The sequence below is a fragment of the Carcharodon carcharias genome, chromosome 4, assembly GCF_017639515.1.
Source record: "Carcharodon carcharias isolate sCarCar2 chromosome 4, sCarCar2.pri, whole genome shotgun sequence".
Taxonomy (NCBI): domain Eukaryota; kingdom Metazoa; phylum Chordata; class Chondrichthyes; order Lamniformes; family Lamnidae; genus Carcharodon; species Carcharodon carcharias.
Window position 1 is genome coordinate 140359375 of NC_054470.1, and position 26137 is coordinate 140385511.

A 26137-nucleotide genomic window follows, 5' to 3' on the forward strand; every position below is an offset into this window, starting at 1 on the left:
AACCGGAATCCACTTCTCTTAAACCAGTCTTTGAGCCACTTATTCGTCCCCATAATCTGATTTGTCCTATGCAATTTTGCACGTGGCTCAGGTAATAATCTAACATTATGACCTTTGAAGTTCTGCTTCTCAATTTGGTGCCAAGTTCCTCATATTGACCATGCAGAACCTCTTCCTCTTTGTTCTGCCTATGTCATGGACCATGACAACTGGGTCCTCCCCCTCCCACTGCAAGTTCCTCTCCAGCCCTGAGCAAATGCCCGAACCCTGAGCAAATGCCCGAACCCTGGCACTGGGCAGGCAACACAGCTGCCTGGACTCATGCTCTTTGCTGCAGAGAATGGTGTCAATCCCTTTGACTATACTGTCATCTACTACTGCTACATTGCTTGTAACTCCTCCCACTTGAATGGCTTCCTGTACCATGGCCAGTTAGCTCATCCACCTTGCAGCCTCCATTCTCATCGAGGCAAGCTTAAAAGCCTCAATTGCAAGGACCAAGGCTCCTGCACTCCTGCCCCCTGGGTCCCCTTACCTGCCTCACTTGCAGTCACACCCTCCTGTCCCTGACCACTAACCAAATCAGAAGACTATATTCTAAGGGGTGCAACCGCCTCATACGAACGTACGTACGTACATAAAAACCATATGAATTAGGAGCAGGAGTAGGCCCCTCAATCCTGCTGTGCCATTCAATAAGATTATGGCTGATCTGAATGTTACCTCAACACCACATTCCTGCCTGCCCCCGGTAACCTTTCACCCCTTTGTTAATCAAGAATCCATCCAGCGCTGCCATAAAAATATTCAAAGACTCTGCTTCCACCACCTTTTGTGGAAGAGAGTTCCAAAGTGTCTCAATGCTCTGAGAGAGAGAGAGAGAGAGTTTCTCCTCGTCTCTGCCTTAAATGAGAAAGCCCTTATTTTTAAACAACGACCCCTAGCTCTAGATCCTCCCACAAGAGGAAACCTCCTCTCCACATCCACCCTGTCAAGACCTCTCAGGATCTTAATGGTTTCAATTAAGTTGCCTCTTACTCTTCTAAATTCCCATGAATATAAGCCTAACCTATCCAACCTTTCCTCTTAAGACAACCTGGTATTAGTCTGAACTGCTTCTAATGCATTTGCAACTTTCTTTAAGCAAGGTGACCAGAGCTGTACACAATACTCCAGTTGTGGTCTCACCATTGCTCTGTATAACTGAAGAATAACCTCCCTACTTTTGTAATCAATTCCTCTCTCAATAAATGATAACATTCTATTAGCTTTCCTAATTACCTGCTGTACTTGCATACTAACCTTTTGTGATTCGAGCACAAGGACACCCAAATCTTCTGAATCTCAGAGCACTGCAATCTCTCACCATTTAGATAAGTTTCTTTTTTTTATTCTTCCTGCCAAAATGAACGATTTCACAATTGTCCACATTATACTCCATTTGCCAGATCTTTGCCCACTCATTTAGCCTAGCTATGTCAATTTGTAGCCTCCTTTATGTCCTCTTCACAATTTACCTTCCTACCTATCTTTTTGTCGTCAGCAAATTTAGCAACAATTCCTCCGGTCCCTTCGTCCAAGTCAGTTATATAAATTGTAAAAGGTTGAGGCCCCAGCGCTGATCCCTGTGGCACACCACTCATCACACCCTGCCAACCAGAAAAAGACCCATTTTTGCCAACTCTGCTCCCTGTTAGCTAGCCAATCTTCTACCCATGCCAATATGTTACCCCCTACACCATGAGCTTTTATTTTCTGCAATAACCTTTGATGTGGCACTTTATCAAATGCCTTCTGGTTATCTAAGTACAGTACATCCATTGGTTCCCCTTTATCCACAGCACATGACTCCTTCAAAGAACTCCAATAAATTGGTTAAACATGATTTACAAAACCATGTTGACTGCCTGATTGCCTTGAGTTTTTCTTAGGGCCCTGCTATAATGTGCAGATAACTTTCCCGCTTCCTTATTTGCCGCAGTGTCTGCAGCTCAACCTCCAGCTGAATAGCTGAGGCGAAGTTCCTGTAGCCCCAAACACTTACTGCATGTGTTTGCCCTGGATCACACTGGTATCCAGGAGCTCCCACATCCTGTAATTGCAGCAGAGCACCTGCCCTGCCAGTTCCAATATGTGTTAATTGATAATTGCTAATTAATAAAGCCTGCACCTCCCAATAGATTTTAGCAATGCTAGTAAATTTTACAATAGTGATTAAAACTAATATTACTAGCTACTGGTTTACCTTTTCCTTCTGCTGCACCAAAGTGGAAATCAAATACTGAAGGCTGAAAAAGAATAGAAGAAAAAAACACCGCCTCCCCACTCAGCACACTTGACTTCTTGCAGTAAACCTTACCGAAAGCATATCTTTCCCCCTGTGCACCAAATTCCCACTTTGAACCAATTTTTCAAATATACTCACTCAGCCTCTGTCTCACTCAGGCCAAGTTCTCCCCTCACAATTGATTTGGCAGCCTTGATTACACCTCCGATTTTCTTCTCTATGGAATAGATCCTCTTTTTCAACTGATGAAAATATCAAATATTATCCCCCCCTGTGCAGAGCAAAACAATCTCTGCTGTATTTTAAATCATAAATGGTACCTTGGAGAAAGGCCCTCCACTCTGACGATTATTCAAACACTTTCAGAAACACAAATCAATTCACAATTAATTAATTTGAAGTGCAGCTATTATTAACATGCGAGTAATGATAGTAACCTGTAACTACACAGCAAAGTCCCATGAACAGGATGAATAATCAGTTAGTTTGTTAGTTTTGACTGAGTAAAGAATTTTTGTCAAAGCACTGAGAAAATCCCCTTTTCTTCTTTGGGTAGTGCCATGACCTGGCAGGTAGATAAGGGGCCTTAGTTTGGAATATCACATTTCAAACACTCTGCTGGACTGCCAGTCTAGGTTCCATGCTGAGTTGCTACAACAGGAATTGAATCCACAAACATCTGACTCAGAAGGAAATTGGCTAATAGATGACTTAACAGATAGAGAAGTAAGTTCTAAACTGGAATGCTATCCTGCTGTACCATTCGTTTTGAATTTCAACTAAACAACTTATTCTAGGAAGTAGTTCTAAAATATTGCTGATCTTGTGCTTTTGGCAGCAGTTGTGTTTCTGAAAGTGTTTGGATAATCGTCAACGTGGAGGGCCTCCTTTCTCCAAGCTACTATTTATGATTTGAAACATAGCAGAGATTGTTTTGCTCTGCACGGGGGTATAATATTTGGTATTTTCATTAGGTGAAAAAGAGTGATAGAGAACCTATTCGATAGAAAAGAAAATCTGAGGTGTAATCAAGGCTGCCAATTTGCCATTATCTCACCTAGAAATAAAAGTTAAAATTACCCCTAGTGACTTTTGATCCTGAAGAAATAGTAACTCAGGGTATATAGTCGTTGCAATATTTGGAGCAGGCACAGAATACTGAAGTGACTCATGATGAACCTTGTGTCATTATCAATCTTTCACGATTACATTGCCTCCAAAGTCATCAGTTACAATACCCTATCCTCGCTTCTATCTGTTTGAGCACCAATTGCAGAGTCTCCTGTTTGTATAGACTCTAATTTTAAGTTTTGGTGTTCTCCCTCAGACGCTGTTGCCCTCCTTATTGGTGATTGTGTGCCATATTCTCCTTTTGCAGGAAGTAAACAAAAGGTTAAAGGAAATAAGTGCGATGGAAACTAATTCTTCTGTTTTGAGTACTTGCATCTTATGATGAGGCTCAGTGCATTGTCTGTTTTAAATGAACTGTCCTTGAGGACTGGCAGAAGCCCTTGTGCAGTTAACAGAGTGGTTATATATTCAAATTGTGTTTTATTGTTTGTGGAGGATGATCTTTGCACAAGTAAGTTTCCCTGAGACCCAAGTGATGAGAGAGAAAGAGCATGAGGGGGCAAGATGAAAAAGGCTTTTGTTAATGGTACAGGATGTAGATTGGCAACAGGACTTACATTAGTCACTTGTGTGAAGTCATTAAGCTTCATCTTGCACAATATGGCTGTTTTGGCATGAGAGAGGTTATACTGACTACTTTAGCAAATTCTCTCTCTATATTGCCTCAATGACTCTCTCTTTTGGGGCTTCTGGCCACCAATACTTAGTAGTCAATTCCTTTTGCCCTGACAACAAGCAAAAGATGGTAACAGGAATGCGATCTTAAAGCTAACAGGAAAGGATGATCAGGCTTGCTCTCTTTTCTCTTGAAAGGGAAGGCTGGGGATAACCTAATCGAGGTCTTTAAAAATTATAAAAGATTTCATTAGAGTATACATAGAATGTCTCCACTTGAGGAAAGAGCAAGGCTAGAGGCCATCAATATAACATAGTCACCAACAAATAAAATTGGGAATTCAGAAGAAACTTCTTCATCTAGAAATGGTGAAAATAGAATTTGTTCCCACAGGGAGTGGCTGAGGCGAATAATTTAGATGCATTTAAGGGAACGCTTGATAAAGGATATCAAGTAGAAGGGAATAGTGGGTTATGCTGATATAGCTGAATAAGGAAATATGGGAGGAGGCTCAGGTGGAGCATAAATGCCAGCATGGGCTGTTTCAGTGCTTCATATTCCATGTAATGAAGTGGAGACTGCAAAATCAAGTGGGGATAGCACACTAATGTCTAAAGGTAGAAAGAATAACTTATAGTATCATTTCAAGACTGATTCTTATAAATTAGTATTCTGTTATGTGTCACTGATGCCTGTTCTTCCTGACAGATCACCACTTCCTGCCTCCTTCAACGGTGCTTATGGCAATGTGAGCTATTGGATGACAGCCAAATTGCACAGGCCATGGAAACTGAGAATAAAAGTGAAAGAAATATTTACAGTATGTGACCAAATTGACATTAATGCTCCTTTACTGTTGGTAAGTTCTTTGGAATTATGTGGTACACTTGGTAAACCAGGGAGTCAGTTTTCAAACTGTTGCACCAGTGCTCTGGGTCTCCACTTACAAAACACTGTCTGACAGCTTCTGGGTAGGGCATTTTTTTATTCTTTCAGGGGATGTGGGCATCACTGGCAAGGCCAGCATTTGTTGCCCATCCCTAATTGCCCTTGAACTGAGTGGCTTGCGAGACCATTTCAGAGGGCAGCTAAGAGTCAACTACATTGCTGTGGGTCTGGAGTCACATGTAGGTCAGCAGATTTCCTTCCCTAAAGGACATTAGTGAACCAGATGGGTTTTTATGACAATCAGCAATGGTTTCATGGCCATCATTAGACTTTTAATTCCAATTTTTTATTGAATTTATTGAATTCAAATTCCACTATCTGTAGTGGTGGGATTTGAACCCAGGCCCCCAGAGCATTACCCTGGGCCTCTGGAATCCCAGGTCAGCAACAACACCATTATGCCACCACCAGCTCATGGGGGAGGAAGTTTTCACCAAAAGAATTATTTAACTATTAGAGTTGTATTTATAAACAGGCAAATAAACAAACATGCAGCTTCAAGCAATTCAGATGAGTACTTCAGATAATCATTTAAAATACGGATTGCAAAGAGGAGTATTTGGTGCTGATAGTCGCATTTAGAGCGGGTCCCAGACATTATTCACTGAAAATTCAGCACCAGCATGTCATTATGGACATTATGGAAGGGGTGATTTTCTGCAGGGGTTCTCCAGTTCACCTGCTGTTACTTCATCAAAAAAGTTGCAGAAACCTCATTAGTATAGCCTAAATGCCAGTTACACCATTTTTTCTGTATTTTCATGGCTCTTCCACTAAGTTCCAACAGATGAGAGGGAGCACCCTTGCAAAAATTCTCCAGTGTGGGGTAGGTGTTTCTCATTTGGAATTAGATGTTAAGCAGTCACCTGGGTGGAAAAGATTGAGGAAAATTGAAGGAACTGTAAATCTGTGCATTTCGACAAATTTGGTTTATTAGGCAAGCTGAAATTTTAATTTTAAAATATTTTAGTTTTTACATTTTATATCTCTGGTGTTTCCTTCATCACGTTGTTGCCTGGAAGTCAAAGGAACTGAGTCATACCTTGAATGTATAAAAAATAAAGACAGTGGCATGGATCTTCACTCTTGAGTTGGGCAGCATGAGTCGGGAAATCTCCTGGCTTGCTGCGCCCAACTCAGGAGAAACTCCCCCGAATGGCAGATTCCAGGTGTGGATGGGGCTGCAGGAAGAAGTCAGTCCTGTCAACCCCGTATGCAGATTGGAAGTGGCCACAGGGGCTGCCAAGTGCCAAGGCAGGCTGTTTAAAATGCCCGCCTTTGTTCTCTTGGACTTAGTCCCAGTTGCTTTGTTGGATATTAGACCCTCTAGCCCTCACCTCTCTCACCCCATCACCTCACCACCCAGTCCCCAACCCCATCCGTGCCAACCCATGCCCTAACTCACCCCTGCCCATAGCCTCTTATAGCCCCAGTCACCTTAATGCCAACCCACTCAACACCCTTCGCCCTTATACCTTCCATGCCAATACACGCAGTGTCTACTATGGGTGGACCTTAGGAACCATGTTGAGATGAAAAAAAGTTCTAAATATCTATTACAGCCTATTTATAAAAAAAACTCCCATTCATGAAAGCCCATTCAAAACATTTAAGTCCCCTGAAGTACTTACCCTTCTAAAAATAAACAGTTGTGTTCATAACTCCACATCAAAGGCAGCTAATCCTTTCATAACCTCTTTGAGCTATCAATCAAACTGTGAACTTAACAACCCTCAGTTGTGGTAATGATACTTGTGGTAAGCAGCTAACCATTCATAATGATGTAATGAAAGCCCTTAGGGTTATGTCAACAAGCAGCTATTGGGCTGGATTTTCTTGGCTCGGTGCTAGCGGGGGCGGTCAGGAAGCTGACCACCGCCTGCGATCGGCTCTGCACTGCAATTTCATGCTGGTGGGCCTGTTAAAGTCCACCCAGCGTGGAATGCGAATGGCAGTGCTCAGCGCTGCCTGTGCAGGCGGGGGAAGGAGGGCGAGCGGGCCTAGCACAATCTTTGCTCATGTGCACGAAAGAGCGCTTCAATCTCCCTGATGCATGGAGCTGCCTCGGGGAGATGAAATGTTGTTTATAAAAAAAAAGGAAATAAAATTGTCATAAAACATGTCCCTTCATATGACTCTGTCGCATGAGCTGGGACATGTTTTTAATTCAAAAATAAAGTTTTTATTTGATGTTTATTTGCTTTAGGAAACCTCATCCCACCCATGGATGAGGTTTCCTAAAGTTGTAAAGGCCACTTGGCCTTTTCGCCTGCCCCCCAACCATAAACTGTTAGGTTGGATGGGCAGCGTAAATTTGAATTTAATTAGATTGTTGATGGCCTTAATGGGCCGAATGAAATATCGCGAGACTGCATGATAATAGCGGGATGCTTGCCCAAGGTCATCGCGCGCCATTTTACGCTCGGGTACGCGCCCCCATGCCGAGCATAATATTCTGCCCATTGTAACTGCTAGAACATTTTTTTCAACTCTCACAGCCTATTTTGTTTAATTTTTTAAAGGATGGGGATTTAAATAACAGCAGTTTGACTTTTTTAACCACTCACTGACACAGGCAGGCTCTTTTACATAATTTTTAAAGGCCTGGTCACTTAAGTAACTCTGCAGCTTGACACATCTACAAACCTTAATCGCTCTTCAAGAGCATTTATCCCTACTCTAGAGATTCAAAGTTTCCACACTGCGGGATAAGACCCTTGCTATGGGCTATGTTTGAACTCAGCACTGAGTTCAAACGGCCCTGCTGCGTTTTGGTTGCCCTGGTGTAAGTCACGTCCTTTTCCACTACCAGCGAAAATGTGACCTGTCAGAAGTTCCAGATCTGGGGTCCACCCGCCATTTTGGTAGGCTTGTGGAGTCTCCATGACTCTGCAAAATCCAGGCCAATGATTTGCAGCGGGCTCTTAATCCAGCACATTTAAACTTACCAATTAATTGAAGGAACTGGAGGTTTAATTCACAAGGATTCTGTTAACAATTAATGAAATGAAAGAAACAAATACAACATACTTGATTAATATATTAATTTGAACAATAAGCAGTAAGCATCATTAAATTCAGCACGTGGGAGTGGGCCAGAGATATTAAAATATATATTCTCTATCTGCAAGTAAGACTGACACTGGGTAGTAATGTTTTTCATATTGCTGCAAGAAGCAGGATCCGAGGAGTGAAGCTGGGCCTGGTAATGGGATCAGTTTGGCAGTTTCACAGACAGATAAGAAAGGGCTTTCCAGCACCATAGGCTTGAGGTGTTTTTGATTACCTTGACAAGCTTACTAATTTGCTTATTGTTAGCCTACCAGCCTTGCTTTCTCTAAGATCGCTCCCTGTCCAAGCAATGAACTTGCAACCTCCACTAGTGTTTCTCCCATCTCCCCTCATCACTGAATTCTTCATGACCATGAGACTCACCTTCTGCTCTCCATTCCCAGTAAACTGCTGACCACCCAACTTCCCTTTCTATCCCCCAGCTTAGCTATTGTTGTTAATGATTCTCTCTTCACAGGTACCGTATCCGTCATTCAAATCTGCCATCATCACTCTCTACCACCCCATCTACATCCTTCATTTCCTCTCCAAAGTCCTTGAAAATGTTGCTGCCCACCACACCACTGCCCCCTCCCACCACCTCCCCAAATCATCTGTACTCACCTTTCCAGGAATTCCACGTTTAAATCCCTTCAATCACATTTTCACCTCTGTCACTGTACTCAAACAACTGTTACCAATGTCCTATGTGACCTAACAAAAAGAAAACTACCACTCCTTGTTCTTCTCGCCCTTCAACAAGCTTGACCACACCATACTATTCCAGCAACTCTCCACCATTGTCCACTTGGATGATGCTGGGCTTGGCGGGTTCCATATCCTTACTTATCTAATTGTAGTCAAAGAGTCACATTCAATGGCTTCTCTTCTCACTCCTGTATTGTTTCCCCTGGGTGTCTCCCAATGATCTAAATTTGGCCCATTCCTTTTTTCATGTATATGCTGCACCTCAGCAATATCATCAGAAAACACAGTATCAGTTTCTACATGTACTCTGACAATATATTGAACCACCACCTCTTTTGACCTCTCCTCCATTAGTTCTAAATTGTCACATGGTTTGTCCGACATCGAATACCGGATGAACAAAAATTAGGTCCAACTAAATATTGGGAAGACCAAAGCCATTTTCTTTGGTCCCTGCCCCAAACTACATTCTTCAGCCACTGAAGGCTGAGGCTGAATCAGACTGTTCCCAACCTTGATGTCATATTTGACCCCAAGCTGAGCTTCCAACCACATGTTTGTATCATTACTAAGACTGTCTAGTTCTCTCTCTATAAAATCACCTGACCGTTCCTGCCTCCATTCATCTACTGCTCAAACCTTCATTCAGGCCTTTGTTCCCTCTAGACTTGACCATTTCAAGGGGGAAAAAATCATTGGGTGGATAAGCAGATGGGGAAGTTAGTAGTTGAGTATCATGAAATGTAGCTGAGGCAGTTGTTGAAAAGGGTGATAATAGGAACATGAAGGTGATTGACATGTTTGAGGATATTTTGGCCATTTTCAAAGTAAGGATTCTAAAAAAACTCATCAGAATTTGAACTCAAATAAAGCAAAACATACTCTCATACATTCTTGAAACAAAAAAAAGACGAGAAAAGCTGGTTTATATCCTACATGGAAGTTGTTTACCTTGAGACTAAATGACTAAATTTGTATAGCGACTTTAATGTAGGAAAAGGTCCCAAAGTGCTTCACAAGAATACTATCAAACAAAATTTGATGTCGAGCTACATAAAGAGATGTTAGGGCCAGCCTCCCATCTTTCACCACCTATAAACTTGAGGTCATCCAAATCTCTGCTACCCTTGTCCTGTGTTTGATCACCTGTATTGGCTCTCAGTTAAACTAAACTTCTTATGCTTGTTTTCAAATCCCTCCATGCCTTCACTCCACCCTATCTCTGTAAACTCCTTCAGCCCTACCACCCTCAGATTAATTTATCTAACCCTGGCCTCTTGAGCATTCTTGATTCTAACTGCTCCACCATTGCTGGCTCTGCCTTCAGCTACCTAGGCCCTGAGTGCTGAAATTCCCTCCTTGAACTTCTCTACCTCTCTTTCCTCCTCATAACCAGCCTCTTTGGCAAAGCTATTGCTCGTCTGCCCTAACGTCTCCTAACGTGACTCGACATCAAATTTTGTTTGGTAACACTTGTGCATGAAAGGCGTTATATAAATTTAGTCATTTAGTCTCTTGAGGTAAACAGCTTCCATGTAGGATATAAACCAGCTTTTTTTGTTTCAAGAATGTATGAGGGTATGCTTTGCTTTAAAAAGATTTGAGTTTTTTAGAATCCTGACTGAAAAATGGCCAAAATATCCTCAAACATGTCAATCGCCTTCATGTTCCTATTATCACTCTTTCAACAACTGCCTGAGCTGCATTTCATGCTCCTCACCCATTAGCACCCCCATCTGCTTATCCGCCTGATGACTTTTTCTGCCCAACATAACTAACTTGTCTACAGCTCGCTCTGCCCATTGCTGGTCCTCGACTTTTGTATTCCGAACACATATATTCCTATCATTAATTTCCCACCCACCCTGTTTACCTTCCTAATATCCCTTTCATCTCTAATTGATAACTTTCCTTTACCCTCCCTCCCTGCTCTCATAGTACCTAACATGCCTCTCCCCTTACCTCCTGTTATACAGCCCTGATTTGTAAACTAAAAGCAGTGCAAGACTTTTTTTTTTAATGTGTTAATGCCGAGGAGCAGGCCTGAAAGGTCATTAAACTGTGTAAAACAGAATGTTGGAGCAACTGAGAATCATATGAGGAGCCAATGTGTAGGATATAGGCCTAGTGCCAGGTACAAGAAACCCATCCAGGCCACACAAATCAGGCCAGCAATGGGTTCTCTTTTGCAGGTTTTTCAGGACGATCCTCTTCATCCTGCTGGTTCAAATGTACCCAAGAACCTTCCTGCTCCAAGGCCTCCATGATGATGTCTCCTTGTAAGATAACGACACATAGCAAGCAGCAGAATGTATGAACTTGCATCTATCTTTGACCTGGAAGGAACTCAGGAAGAGCAGCTGTGAACATTTGCTTTAAAGAGTCCTTCATGGACAGCAGCCCATCCCACTCTATGATTATGACCCCACACCTGCAATCTGGGATAGGGCCTGTGTCTTCCATCTCACGCTCATTGGCCAAACACATCAACCAGAATTTCTGCTGTAAAGGCTTTTTATGATTTGAAATATAACTAATTTCCCTACCAGCACAGTTATTTCAATAGCACAATTGGGAGCCTTATTTAAACTTTACAGATGATTTCCCAGGGCTCAGGATACTCTGCAGGGAAAGGTGGGGATGGTGGGAGTGTGTACTGCTGGCTCCCAAAACTAAGTGTCTTTTCCAGCACTTCTTATGGGCCAGGAATGGTCCTGCCATTCAGTCCTTTTAAGGAAGCCATCAGCTTCTCCTCTGCTAATTGTAGCATCTCTCATGCAATCGTCATCAACAGCTTCCGCACTCCAAACCCGAACACCAATACTGCTCTATGTTCAGTGCTCTATGCTGCAATCACTGTCGACTTTTCCTCATTCCCCCAAACCCAACACACTGACCTCTCTGTGCCACAATCTGCATCGGCTTCTGCCACCCCCTCAGGTCACCTATGATCGTTGGGAAATGTTCCCAGTGGCCTTCTGCCACTGGTTTGTCTGTTTAGCAGTCAGCCAGGTTGTCTGTTTAGCTGGCTGCCAAGAACAGAAGACAACAAAGATAATGAGGCCCTGCCATTAAATTCATCAGTGCCTCTTCCTGCCTTTGCTGGGTTCTCCAGCTATTTTCAGCCATCCCGTCACCCTCCCTGCCTCCCAATAAATATCAAGGCCAGCATGCCTGTAATAAAGTTCTCAGGACAAATCAATAATATCTTGACTTAAAAATTATAAAGCCAGAGATTTTCAAGTAATTGCTGTTAATGAGGGGAGATTACCTAGGTGTGTTATTTGTTATCAAAACCTTTAACCTGTTATAAGACATAGGTCAATGATTTTGCCTCACCCTGCAAACAGAGGAAATCTTTGACCATCTTGAAAGAGTTGAGCTTGATGTAAGCAAAAGTATTTACTGTGCTTTCTAATGATTTTTACAGTCACCACAGGTAGCTACAAAAGAGAAAACTATTTGTTGCTGCTGCTGTGCCTCAGGCCCGATATCCCTAAGTGCCAAAATTGAACGGAAGGGCTACACATCAGGTAACAATCTAAAAGCTGTGATGGTCTTATCATACTGCGAGTATCTATAGTAACCTAATATTGAAAGTCTTATATGTGCACGGACTTACTGTTTAATCACTGCTAATTACTTTCACCAGTCCACATGATTTCTGTTATGCTTTCCTGTAGTAACTAAACCATCTATACTTACCATGTACTTACCTGTGATTGAGACTCCTTTCTCCTAATTTGCTTCTCTACAATAACTGAAAATAGTCGCTTAGAGTAGAGAACTTGATTTATGCTGAAAAAAGAGACATGTTGTCAAAGTTTTGCATCTTGCGCTCATCAGGACAGATGTAAAAATGCCAAATTTCAAAGGGAGCATCAATTTATACTGCATGAGAGAAGGGTGCTGATTAGTTGGCATGTCCACTCTGGTTGAGGCGTTGCCATGGAGAATGCATCAGGGGCCCTACATGCTTTTAAGAACACAAAAAATTACTCAATTAGGTCCATGCTTGCAAAACTCAGAACATAATGAGCCTGAACTTCCTCAAAGTGGCAATCAGCATCAGATTGCCACTCCATTTCCAGTTTCTTACCTTAATTTTTTCCCCAGCCTGTCTCATCCTACCTTCTGACTTTAGGCCGGATGAGATCCAGGAAGTGAAGCCCGTCCCTGGGGCCAGTATCAAAGTAGAGCTGAGTCAAATTGAAGGGGGCCACGCCTCTTTTATACATCTCTAGCTGCCATAAATCAGGTAAGTTAAAGTTTCATTGATGTTTAAAGGTCCTTGACAAGCCAGGGAGAAGGTAAATGTCCAAGGATAGGAATTGAAGGGTAGAAGGGAGCGGAGGAGGTGAGGGGGTGGGTCGGAGGTCAGGTGGGGTTGCCGGGCCTCAGGGTGCTTTGGAGTCAGGATGGAGGGGCACGTGGTGGAGGTGAGAGTCGGGCCTGACGGGTGGGGAAGAGTCCCCATGGGGATTCGAGAATCCCATGGATTGGGGAGATCCTGTCAGAGGTTTTAGTCCTTTGGGGGTGGGGGGAGTTCCTGTGGGAGGTTGTAGTCTATTGTGGGTCGGGAGAGTCCTGTGGGGGTTGGGGGAGGAGTCAGGGGGAGTTGTTGGGGGAGTCACTGGTTCTGTACAATAGTTATCCAAAGGTTAGAAGTGGTTTTAATCCTTCTAAGATTTTCTGGGTAACTATTGATGTAACACAGTCAGAACCATCTGAAGTTTATGATTTGAATCACATTTTCAAATGGTGTCCATTGCGGACAATTGCCCAGGGGAGGTTTGCACTTCCGGGCAATTGCCATGCAAACCTTACCCGGGAACTTCCAAAGGGGATTCCCCAGTGCATTTTTGGAGTACCCCCGCCCCCTCCCATTACGACGTCCTGGAGCTCAGAAGTTACAGCCCAATGTCTAATGTTTGATATGATTCTGCAATTGAACAGCACTAGCTGAACAATCCCAAGTGTGCTAATATTTAAAATGATGTCAAACTTGCAATGTGGCTCACTTATGCTTGCTAGAAGCTACATATATTCATCTTGGGGTCCTGTCCTTTGGAGAGAAAAGGAACATGTCCAGACATTGCACTGTTTTAAATTAAACAAAAGCTTGGGAGATGATAGTTCCTGGTGTATTTGCCATGGCAACACATCAACCAATCAGAATTGACTTGCCAACCAATCGGCACCCTTTTCTCATGCAGTATAAATAGTTGCATCCTTTGAAATTTGGCATTCTTGCATCTATCCCAATGAGTGCAAGATGAAAAGCTTCAACATAATGTCTCCTTTCTCAGCAATAGTTGAAAATCTGACTGAGATCGGACCTGTGGCCGCTCACTTCAGAGTCTTCAACATTTTGCGTACATGTTAAAATGTTTATATATTTTGATGATGGTTTTTAACTATTTTTACACATCATTGTAATGTTTGGAGGATCAGTAATTTGGTGTTGTAGCTCTATATCTGTGTTGAGAGCCAACAATTAGTTCCCAAGGTACAACCCTCAAGGAAAAGGAGTTTCTTCCTTAAACATTACCACATGATTTCTGAAACCTTTCTTTTCGTATGTGTGTGTGCTCGGTGGTGGGTGGCGGTGAGTTTGGCGAGGGGTGGTGAATTGGCCTTTGTCTCCAGAAGGCCATTTAAAAGTGTTGAGGTGAGTGTTCCTGGCCCTTTGCCTCACTGACCACATGGAAGCGTTTCTGGGCATTCCAACACAGAGGTGGCTAGAAAAGATGGCACCGTGGTCTTACTACACTGACTGATGTTGATGGTCCTCAGGGAGTTGGGAACAAGTTGAAGATTTAAAAGTGGGCCTCTTCTAATTTTGTGACAAGTGGGATCTTCGGGGATGTTGATGCAGATTAAACAGCAAGAATATTCCAATGTGTGAGACCCAACATGTGGCCTGAGGGGCCTGCGTCTTCCAGCCCCAGCATTAGGTCCCTACTTTTTTTTTGCCCCACTTACATTGATCAATTTACACTTTAGCTCCAAGTCCAAGCCATATGATGGGGGCATTACTGATTTGAGCAACTTTGGGTTTTTGTTAAATTGAACTCAGAAGTGATTAAATCCAAAGCACACAGATTCTAGCTCCCTGCATGCCACAATTGTGGAACAATGGGGTTTGTAGTGTACACCACAGAGGAAATTTGGTGTAATTGCTAAAATGGTTTAATTAATATCAGCACAGCAGTGTAGATGGTAGTTTCCAGTGAATCCCACACCAGTGAGGGTATTGGTCAATTTAATTGCCAGCCCCTCAGATGCAGGAAGCCAGACAGGATCAGAGCTAAAAGATTAGCAGATAGAGCAAGCCTTACCTCAAAGCAATTTAACTTCAGCCTCTCCTCGTTTTCAAAGAAAATAAAATTATGTCATGCAGAACCATTTATTAGGTTAACTTTTTCCTCATCAGTCTTTTATTTCTTGAAACCTGGCTGGCTACCTAATCCTAGGCCAGCTTTCTCCTTAAAGAAGATGTACCTCCTCACTGCTTCATGCAGCAGCCCTTGTTTAAAATTAACCTTGAACATGCGTTTTCCTTTTCTTTTGTGTTCTCAGTCCACAGGAAACTGAGGGGATTGGCTTAACCTTTGACACTACCCCATTCAAACATGGGCAAGGAAACCTCTTGCTGATTACCACATACTGCCCTCCCTCAGCTGATGAATCAGAGCTCCTCCATGTTGAACATCACTTGGAGGGAAGCATTGAGGGTGGCAAGGGTGCAGAATGGGGGACTTCAATGTCCATCACTGAGGGTGGCACTGTAGCACCACTGCTGGCTGAGTCCTAAATGACATAGCTGCTAGACTGGGTCTGCAGCAGGTGGTGAGGGAGCCAACACAAGGGAAAAACACACCTGATCTCACCTTCACCAACCTGCTTGCCACAAATGCATCTGTCCATGACGACATATTGGTAGGAGTGACCACTGCACAGTCATTGTGGAGATGAAGTCCCGCCTTCACATTGAGGATAACCTCCATCATGTAGTGTGGCATTACTACGATGCTAAATAGGATAGATTTCAAGCAGATCTAACAACTCAAGACTGGGCATCCATGAGGTGCTGTTGACCATCAGCAGCAGAATTGTACTTGAACACGAACACGATCTGTAATCTCATGTCCCGACATATCCCCCACTCTACCACTACCCGTCAAGCCAGGGGATCAACCCTGTTCAATGAAGAGTGCAGGAGGGCATGCCAGGAGCAGCACCAGGCATACCTAAAAGTGAGGTGTCAACCTGGTGAAACTATAAAACAGGACTACTTGCATGCCAAACAGCATAAGCAGCAAGTGATAGACAGAGCTAAGCGATCCCACAACCAACGGATCAGATCAAAGCTCTGCAGCCCTGCCACATCCAGAAGTGAATGGTGGTGGACAATTAAACAACTCACTGGAGGAGGAGGCTCCACAAATATCCCCATCTTCAATGATGGAGGAGTCCAGCACATCAGTGCAAAAGATAAGGCTGAAGCATTCGCAACAATCTTCAGCTAGAAGTGCCGTGTGGATGATCCATCTCAGCCTCCTCCGGAGGCCCCCAGCATCAGATGCCAGTCTTCAGCCAGTTCGACTCACTCCACGTGATATCAAGAAACGGCTGAAGGCACTGGATATTGCAAAGGCAATGGGTCCTGACGATATTCTGGCAATAGTACTGAAGACTTGTGCTCCAGAACTTGCCACGGCCCTAGCCAAGCTGTTCTAGTACAGTTACAACACTGGCATCTACCTGGCTATGTGGAAAATTGGCCCAGGTATGTGCTGTACACAAACAGCAGGACAAATCCCACCTGGCCAATTACTGCCCCATCAGTTAACTCTCGATCCTCAGTAAAGTAATGGAAGGGGTCATCAACAGTGCTATCAAGCAGCACTTGCTCACTGATGCCCAGTTTGGGTTCTGCCAGGGCCACTCAGCTCCTGACCTCATTACAGCTTTGGTTCAAACATGGATAGAAGAGCTGAATTCCTGAGGTGAGGGTGTGACTATCCTTGACATCAAGGCAGCATTTGACTGAGTGAGGCATCAAGGAGCCCTAGCAAAACTGGACTCAATGGGAATCAGGGGGAAAACTCTCCGCTGTTTGGAGCCATACCTAGCACAAAGGAAGATGGTTGTTGGAGGTTAGTCATGTCAGCTGCAGGAGTTCCTCAGAGTAGTGTCCTAGGCCCAACCATCTTTAGCTGCTTCATCAATGACCTTCCTTCCATCATAAGATCAGAAGTGGGGATATTCGCTGATGATTTACCGATGATTGCACAATGTTCAACACCATTCGCGACTCCTCAGATACTGAAGCAGTCCATGTCCAAATGCAGCAAGACCTGGACAATATCCAGGCTTGGGCTGACAAATGGCAAGTAAAAATCATGCCACACAAGTGTCAGGCAATGACTATCTCCAGCAAGAGAGAATCTAACCATTACCCCTTGACGTTCGAAGGCATTACCATCACTGAATTCCCCACTATCAACATCTTGGGGGTTACCATTGACCAGAACCTGAATTGGACTAGCCATATAAATACTGTAGCTACAAGAGCAGGTCAGAGGCTAGGAATCCTGCAATGAGCAACTCACCTCCTGACTCCCCAAAGCCTGTCTACCATCTATAAGGCACAAGTCAGGAATGTAATGGAATAATCCCCACATGCAGCTCCTAAAACACTGAAAAAGCTTGACACCATCCAGGACAAAGCAGCCTGCTTGATTGGCACCACATCTGCAAACATTCACTCCCTCCACCACTGATGCACAGTAGCAGCACTGTGTACCATCTACAAAATGCACTGTGGGAATTCACCCAAGGCTCCTTAGACAGCACCTTCCAAACCCACAACCACTACCACCTAGAAGGACAAGGGCAGCAGATAGATGGGAACACCACCACCTGGAAGTTCCCCTCCAAGTCACTCACAATACTGACTTGGAAATATATCATCGTTCCTTCACTGTCGCTGGGTCAAAATCCTGGAACTCCCTTCCTAATAGCACTGTGGGTGTACCTACACCACCTGACTGCAGCAGTTCAAGAAGGCAGCTCACCACCACTTTCTCAAGCACAAATAGGGATGGGTAATAAATGCTGGCCCAGCCAGCGAAGCCCACATCCCATGAATGAATTTTTTTTAAAAATCACAAATTGGCCAGTAGAACTGCCAAATAAACTGGTCAGCTGCAGAACTGTGCATCTGTTGTAAAGGCACCATAGGAAGCATCCAGTTGGGATTTTCTTTCCCTTTGTTTTATCTGTCATTTCGTGATCCCTGTCCATCAGCCATGGCAAAACTACTAATCAACTGAGATACCTTTAGTCCTTTCTTAAAGGCTTGCAGAATTTGTTCCCTCCATTATGAAAGTCCCCTTTAATTCCCCTAACTTAACCTCATTTCTTTTTCAACTAGACTGCTGCAGAGTCCAGATGTAATGTACAATATAACATACATTGTGAGTTTTGTTCCTTCTACAGGTGAATCGATTCGAATATTTGCTGAAATTGAGAATCATTCTTCCCGCAATGTGGTGCCAAAGGCAGCCATTTATAAAACATGCACCTTCCATGCCGAAGGAAAACGAAAAAAGACTTCAGAACTTGTAACCAAATTGGAGGGAGAGCCGGTGTTGGGTGGCAAAACAGAAAGTTGGAATGGAATGGAACTGAAAATTCCACCTGTGCCTCCCACACTGATGAACTGCAGCATTATCCAGATGGAATACTCACTGATGGTAGGTGGTTTTTGAATTACTGTTTGGTGTTAACAGTACATATGGTAATGCCAAGCCTTTAAAATAGAAGCCTTACCCCACTGTTTCTCTAATCTTAGTTGATCTCACTTTGTAGTTCATTTGCCTTCACCATCCACATCCTCCCCCTGAGCCCCAAACCAGCTCAATGCTTTGGTTTGCTTCCCAGAGGGAACTAGAACATCTGACCCAGTGGCTCCAAAGTGACCAAAATGTTGGCTGCTTCCTCAGGCTGCATCAGTCATAAATATGTGATTGTTTCAGCAGTACTACACTAAAGGAAAGGGTGACCACCATAGTTGCAGTGATGACACCCATAAAGGTACCACCAAATATTCCTCAAAGCCTGGCATACATGCCTTACGTTGATGGGCTACTGTTGGCTCGGGACCTTGTCAGTACCAATTGCAATTGTATGGCCAAGGGCAATCATTTTAATGATGTCATCCACAGAAACAGATGTCTGGCCATCTGTTTCTGTTGATACAGTTCACAGATGGCCTCATTATTAATGCTTAGCTGAGTTCCAAGACACTGAAATGGATTAGCTCAGCAGGAATCTGTTTTCACAGGCTGAAGTGAAATGTTTGCTTTGATTGATTTACTACTTTGTGAGGTTATAATAAATCACTCTTTCTTTGAACTGTTTCATTTCATTGTCCGTATGTTCATTTGGACAAGATTCATCTCAGCTCCAGGACACCACTGCAGGAGTTCCTCAGGGTAGTGTCCTCAGCCCAACAATCTTCAGCTGTTTCAACAATGACCTTCCATCATAAGGTCAGAAGTAGGGATGTTCACTGATGATTGCACAATGTTCGGCGCCATTCATGACTCCTCAGATACTGAAGCAGTTCGTGTCCAAATGCAGCAAGACCTGGATAATATCCAGGCTTGAGTTGACAAGCGGCAAATAACATTCGTGCCACACAAGTGCCAGGCAATGACTATCTCCAACAAGAGAGAATCTAACCATTACCCCTTGACGTTGGAAGGCATTACCATCACTGAATTCCCCACTATCAACATCCTAGGGGTTACCATTGACCAGAACCTGAATTGGACTAGCCATATAAATAATGTGGCTACAAGAGCAGGTTAGAAGCTAGGAAACGTGTGATGAGTAACCCATCTCCTGACTCCCCAAAGCCTGTTCACTGTCTACAAGGCACAAGTCAGGAGTACAATGGAATACTCCCCACTTGCCTGGATCAGTGTAGCTCCCACAGCACTCAAGAAGCTTGACATCGTCCAGGACAAAGCAGCCCGCTTGATTGGCACCACATCCACAAACATTCAGTCCCTCCACCACTGACACACAGTAGCAGCAGTGTGTACCAGCTACAAGATGCACTGCAGGAATTCACCAAGGCTCCTTAGACAGCACCTTCAAAACCCTTGACCACTACCATCTGGAAGGACAAAGGCAGCAGATACATGGGCCAAGAATTTTCCAATGGTGGGCAGATGCGGGAGTGGAGCTGATCGGTGCCTGCGATTGGTTCCACACCACCATTTTATGCGGGCAGGCCAATTAAGGCCCAACCAGTGTAAGATGCGGCTGGTAGCGCTGCGCTACCTGTGCGGGTGGGGGGAGGAGGGAGAGTCAGGGCACGGAGCTGCCTCGGAGATTGAATGGATATGAAAATTATTAAAGAATTGGTTTGAAAATTTATTTAAACATGCCACCTCATGTGACTTATATTTATGAAAAATTATTTATTTATTTATTTAATAAAAGCTTCAGGAAACCTCATCCCGCTCGTGGCCGCTTGGGCTTTTCACCTGTCCACCAACCTTAAGTTTGGACAGGCAGCATTGTTAAGTGCTTTAATTAATTTCTTAATGGCCTTAATAGGCCCTTTACGTTTTTGGTGGGTGCGCAGCCAACTCCCGCACGCGCCCGCCGAATGAAATATCGTGATGACGTGGGACGCACGCCCGACGTTATCGTGCACTGTTTTACACGACGGCGTGTCGAGCCTGCCCCTGCACGCTGACCGGAAAATTCTGCCCATGAGAACACCACCACTTGGAAGCTCCCCTCTAAGCCATTCACTATCCTGACTTGGAACTATTACGCCATTCCTTCATTGTCGCTGGGTCAAGATCCTGGAACTTCCTACCTAACAACACTGTGCGGGTTCTAGCATTACAAGAAGGCAGCTCACCGCCTCCAAGGGCAACTAAGAATGGACAATAAATGTTGGCCTAGCCAGCGAAGCCCACATCTCGTGAATGACGTGTGAAGGGAGGCAGAGCTTCTGTTATTGATACTATTATGGTTTTGTCTGATACTTTTATAATGTTGCAAGAGCTGCAGTTGTTTGTTCAGAGCAGCTTTCTTAATGGGTAATTTTTTAAGTGCATTTCAAGACTTGTCATTGTGGCGAAAATTGCCGGCACTGGGAATTGGGTTAGGAATCCTGGATTCAGGTCCTGTCCGCCATTTTTAAAGGGTTCCAGAGTCAGCCCAACTGTGCAAAAATCCAGGTCTTACTTCATCTTTGCAGCATTATTTCCCCCTCCTCTATCTCAATCCTTTCGCCACTGAAATCCTTTTATGTGATCTAACCACTCAAACCTTATCTTTGTTGGTTTCTTGTTGCCCATTCTCTATTTAAAAAAAACCCCTCAAGTGCCATCACTTCATCTAAACTATCCCTTCAAATTTCTGTTACATTCTCTCTGTTCCCATATTCTGTTAGTGTGAATGAAATTTGGTGTATTCTAACTTTTTATTCCTTCATGGAATTGCTAGCCGTTTATTGCCCATTCCTAATTGTCCTTGAGATGGGGTGATAAGCCTGTTTCTTAAACTGCTGTAGTCCTTGGGGCAAAGTTACACGGTGCTGTTAGAAAGGGAGTTCCAGAATTTTGACCCAGTGATGATAAAGGAACAATTTTATATTTCCAAGTCAGGATGATGTGAGACTTGAAAGGGAACTTGAGGTGATGGTGTTCCCATGTGCCTGCTGGCTTTGTTCTTCTGGACATTAGAGGTTGTGGATTTGGAAGGTGCTGTTGAAGGAGGCTTGGCAAGTTTCTGCAGTGCACTTTCTAGATGGTACACACTGCTGCCACTGTGTGCTGGTGGTAGACAGCCTGAATGTCTAAGGTAGTGATTGATGTGCCAGTCCAGCGGGCTATTTTGTCATGGATGGTGTCTCCTTTAGGAATTGTTTCATGAAGTTTTTCTTGGATGGAACCTAATGTAATTACTTTGGGCTGTACAGATGGTGGCTGCATAAGGCCAGGTCCTACTTCGTTGTCCCTGATACAAAGTCCTCTTTTTCTTTTCAGTTGTTGTCATGATGTGGATGATGTTGACAAGAGTAATGAGTATTGTCATTCCTTAGTTGCTCTGAGCATGCCTTCTCTCTTATTTTTCTCCTCTTTTTCTTCTTAACCTTCAAATAGGACAGAGTTTTTTGGCAGAGTTTCCCACCTCACCATGTAAAGAGTCAGCAGGGAAAGCATCTCCACCAATCACAGTACCCCTGCAGCAATTTAACGTTCCAAGGAACATTAATTGGCTGGAGGCAGGACTTCCACCCCTCACTCAGGAGGAAATTGTACCTCGGAGAGCTGCCAGCCAACCTGATTGAATGGCAGCTTGATTGGGCCACTGCTGGCGCTACAAGCAGTCCCACCAGTATAAATGCTGGAGCCAAAGGACATGGTAGGTGCAGAGTCTCTCAGTGTGGACAGGAGGGGAGACCCAGGGGTAGTGAGGGACATGATGGCAAGGCCAGGAGGGAGGGAGCACTCAGAGGTAGTGGGGAAGATGTGGGGGACTGGGGAGGTGCCCAATCTGGAAAGAGGCCAGTAATGGAGGGCCCCCAACACCCTTTCCCACCCAAGCAAGGTGATCTGCCAGGCTTCCCTCCCCCCGCACCACCCTCACCATCACTATCCCTGAACCCTCTCACCAGCTACAAAATTTTGACCATGGAGGACCCTTAACCAGCCTCAACTGGTTATGAAGAACAGAACAGAGCTGATATCATTTAAGTAGAGATACAGGCACTATCAGAAAGGACCCAATTGTGCTTTTCCTAACCACTCATTTTATATGGGCACTAATGGGCTTGCATCTCATTTTAGACTTTTTGAGCCCAATGCTGAGAATGTAAGCTTGAAATGTCTCTGGTATTTTCAGAGCATATCATTAAGGATGCATAATGAGTGATCAAACTTGCCTTGCTAGTTAATAACATGGCACACTGATGATTGGGTAAAGATTTGTAGGCCCGATTCAAGCAGCCCAATTTAGTGTTCTGGTAATGAGATAAACAGTTGTATAGTCCAACACGTTATGTGAAAGTGATCTCTTGGATAGGTTGCCGTATAATATGGGAAACACTTTCTGGCACAGTTGCTGCTGTCTGCGGAGCAGGAGTAAAGAAGCAAGTGAACTTGAAAAATTCTACTTCTCTGTAGCTCCGAAGAAGGGTTATATGGACTCAAAACGTCAACCACAAATGCTGTCAGACCTGCTGAGTTTTTCCAGCATTTTTTTTGTTTCTGTTTGAAAAATTAATTTTTGGCAATAACCCTTTTTATAAAATTCTTAAAAGGTCTGTTTGTGTTTCTTAGGTATACCTAGAGATCGCAGGCTCAATGAATTTAACTGTTAATTTACCAATTATTATTGGTACAATTCCCTTGCATTCCTTCAACAGCCAGGCTACCAACTTTAACAGCCAGTATGGCATGAACTACAACAGCTTAAGTGACACACTACCTGAAGGTAAGGACAAGGTCTGACAAGAAGTATAAGGGAATGTGGAGTTGAGGTACAAGATCAGACATGATATTGAATGGCTCAAGGAGCTAAATTGCCTACTCCTGCTGCTGTTTCTTTTATTCTCATGTGTATGTGCATGTCCAGCAGAGAGGTCAGTAAATGCTGGGAGCAGAGCCTTGAATCCTCACTGCAGCCTGTTTTTTGGCTTTGGGAGACAGGCTGTATTGGAAAATCTGTATGCTGCCATTGATGGTTCAGGGGAGCATCATTAATTTTTGATTATTACTGATAATTTAAATTCAACTGGCCCATGGATTCCTAATGTTTGCCTGAGAAATGTACAGATAGCATTCCATGACTTAAAAAAAAAATGATTGCAGTGGAAGACCCATCTTGAATTTTGATTTTCTTTCTTAAAGCTATGGTAAGCTGGCTCAGGATGGCTTCATTTCCACATTCAGATTCGCTCTTTGGCATTTTCTTTGGTGAAATTTTTAAAAATGTTATTCTTTTTGCATTATCTTTTTTTTGGTTTAGTTATTTCCAAATCATTGCATTTCAGGGAACTCATAAGTAATTTTAGCAAATGGGCATTCCATGTGGAATTACTGCTACCCTTACTAGTGAAAGGTTCAACTGTATTAAGGTGGCTTGCACAGGCCTCCTTTACTAAACTATGTAAGCCCATAGACTGACCCTATGATTACTTGGACATGTCAGAGGAGATGTATATTTGTTGCCCATGCTAAACTAGGGAGATTTTTCTCCAGGATGGATTGTGTCCTCACTGTGTCATCTTGTAAAAGTAGGAAAAGTCTTATGCTCGAAGTTACGAGCACGATCACAGGGACAGACATTCCTCAGCTTCGAACAAGCCTGGGTGCGCCATGTAACCAGGTTGTATTACAGTAATTTCATGTATCATACCCTTGGTAGGGCTTTTACTTGTACATTGCAACCCAGGGAGGATAAAATAATTGTCTGAGAATTTGCTAATTGCAATCCAGTGCCTTCTAGACACCTCCAAAACTGATAGCCTGCCAACATTCACTGCTTAGATTTGCTTACAAAGGATATCTATTTGCTTTAAGGCATAAGCTATTGAATTCTAGAATCCGAAGTTTGGGAAAAAAAGCCAAAATTGTACATCAGTGAACCATCAGGTGTTGAAAGCCATTAACAAAACAATTTAGCCTTTATCCTTTAGCAGTGAAAATGACACTTAATCAGATTTACAGGATATTCTTGGCTTCAGTTCCAGCCGAGGAAGGGTGGTGCTTGATTGAAGAACATCAGGGATTTAAGGATGTTATTGTCAACAAGGATTGGTATTCATTAAATTGATGCAACTGGGCAGATCTCCTGGTAAACCGAGTTACAAGCAAGCATCACCTGACTGGTCTCACATGAATGATAATCTTTACTTCATAGGTTATTTAGCAATCAGGTATTCTGTTTTAATCTAGCTCAAATAAGGAAAATCTGGGCACATACTCACACTGTAATTCTTTCCTTTCCAGGGAAATCTGACTTTTTATTCACCAACCAGAACCTGGGCTTCCAGACATAGGGGATGAAAAGCCGTAAGAGGACCAATGGATTGAGGTTTACATTTGTCCTCTGGTTGGGTGGGTGGGGGATTGTGATGTCTACTTTGGCTTGCTCCTGAGGCATCTGACATAATTCAAGTCCATTCCAAAAACCTACTTAATTTAGAACAGGACACAGCAACCATTGTATTATGTTTCTTCTGTACGATCAAGTAATGACAATTGTTAATTTAATTACTGTAATTGAAACAACCTACAAGATATTTGCGTGAATACCAACTCAGCTATCGCATGAACAATTTTGTCTTGTTTTGTAATGTGCTGATTCCGTTCTCTAGAGAATATTTTCAGAGCCTTTCCCCAAAGAAGTTTTCATTTCAGCAGTTAATTATGCCTCATATGCATACATCTGCATTGTCATATCATTAGTTGACATCTTTACATGTATGTACATATGTATTGGCACTATATTTGTGGGGATTTCTTTCAAACTTAATTTTTGCTAAAAAGGTTGATTTTTATGCTAAATTTAAAGAAAAGACTAAAATTTTTCCTGTTTTTATCTTCCTGAATGAAAAAAGCATTATGTTAATGATGCCAGCACATGGATTCCATGCTTTTTCTGCTGCGCTAATTGATGTTGAAATGTGAAGAATTAAGCACCTCCACTTTTCAGCAGAAACAAGACAGCAAATTGGCGTTTTTTCCACGGGAACCAGGATTTAAATTTCATAGAATAATGTGTGCTATTTAAGTGCTTCTGCTAAATAACTGAATTATTTTCTTTGCAAACCTTTATTCATGAAGTCGCAACTCTGTGACATGGGATTGCTCGAAATAATTTCCACTCAGCTAGCATTATTTCACCAGAAGTGCAACACAAAGCCCCATTAAAGCACAGAAGTGGGGTTTCTGTCATACTTTTAGGGCAGGGTTTTCCCTTCAGCAAGTGGGGAGGGGGGGGCGCGGGGCCCGCTCACCGACGCGTGAAATGATGCGCGGTGACGTTGGGCAGAACTCCCGACGTCGCCATGCCCCATTTCAATTTTCAGGTGGGCGGGGACGCAGCAAAATCAGCTGCGTGCCCGCCGACTTGTCAATGGCCAATTGAGACCAGTGACAGAGTCATTAAAGTAATTAATGGACCTGCCCGCCCAACTTTAAGGTTGGCGGGCAGGCCAGGAGCCCTGGCGGGCTTCAGAGAAAGCATGAAACCTCATCCATGGGTGGGGTGAGGTTTCATGTAGGTTTTTAAAAAAAAAATATAATTAAAGTTTTTAAAGTTATGGACATGTCCCAACTCATGTGACAGTG

The 26137-nt window shown here is 43.4% G+C and overlaps 1 protein-coding gene across 3 annotated transcripts in view; it reads left to right on the forward strand.

Moving 5' to 3' along the window:
* LOC121276928 (arrestin domain-containing protein 3-like) overlaps nt 1–25862 on the forward strand; it is a 71308-nt gene extending 45446 nt beyond the window's left edge. Inside the window, exons 3-7 of one of the 3 annotated variants that reach the window (XR_005942757.1) lie at nt 4743–4893; nt 12172–12274; nt 18249–18505; nt 23209–23276; nt 24794–25862. Coding sequence is in view for 2 of the 3 variants with exons in the window: in XM_041185613.1 (XP_041041547.1) it covers nt 4743–4893; nt 12172–12274; nt 18249–18505; nt 23123–23276; nt 24794–24843 (715 nt within the window). In the remaining variant the exon portion in view is untranslated. Of the gene's footprint in view, nt 1–4742; nt 4894–12171; nt 12275–18248; nt 18506–23122; nt 23277–24793 lie in introns of all 3 variants that reach the window. The other 2 variants (XM_041185613.1, XM_041185614.1) reach the window with 2 other exon arrangements.
* The last annotated feature ends 275 nt before the right edge of the window (nt 25863–26137 follow it).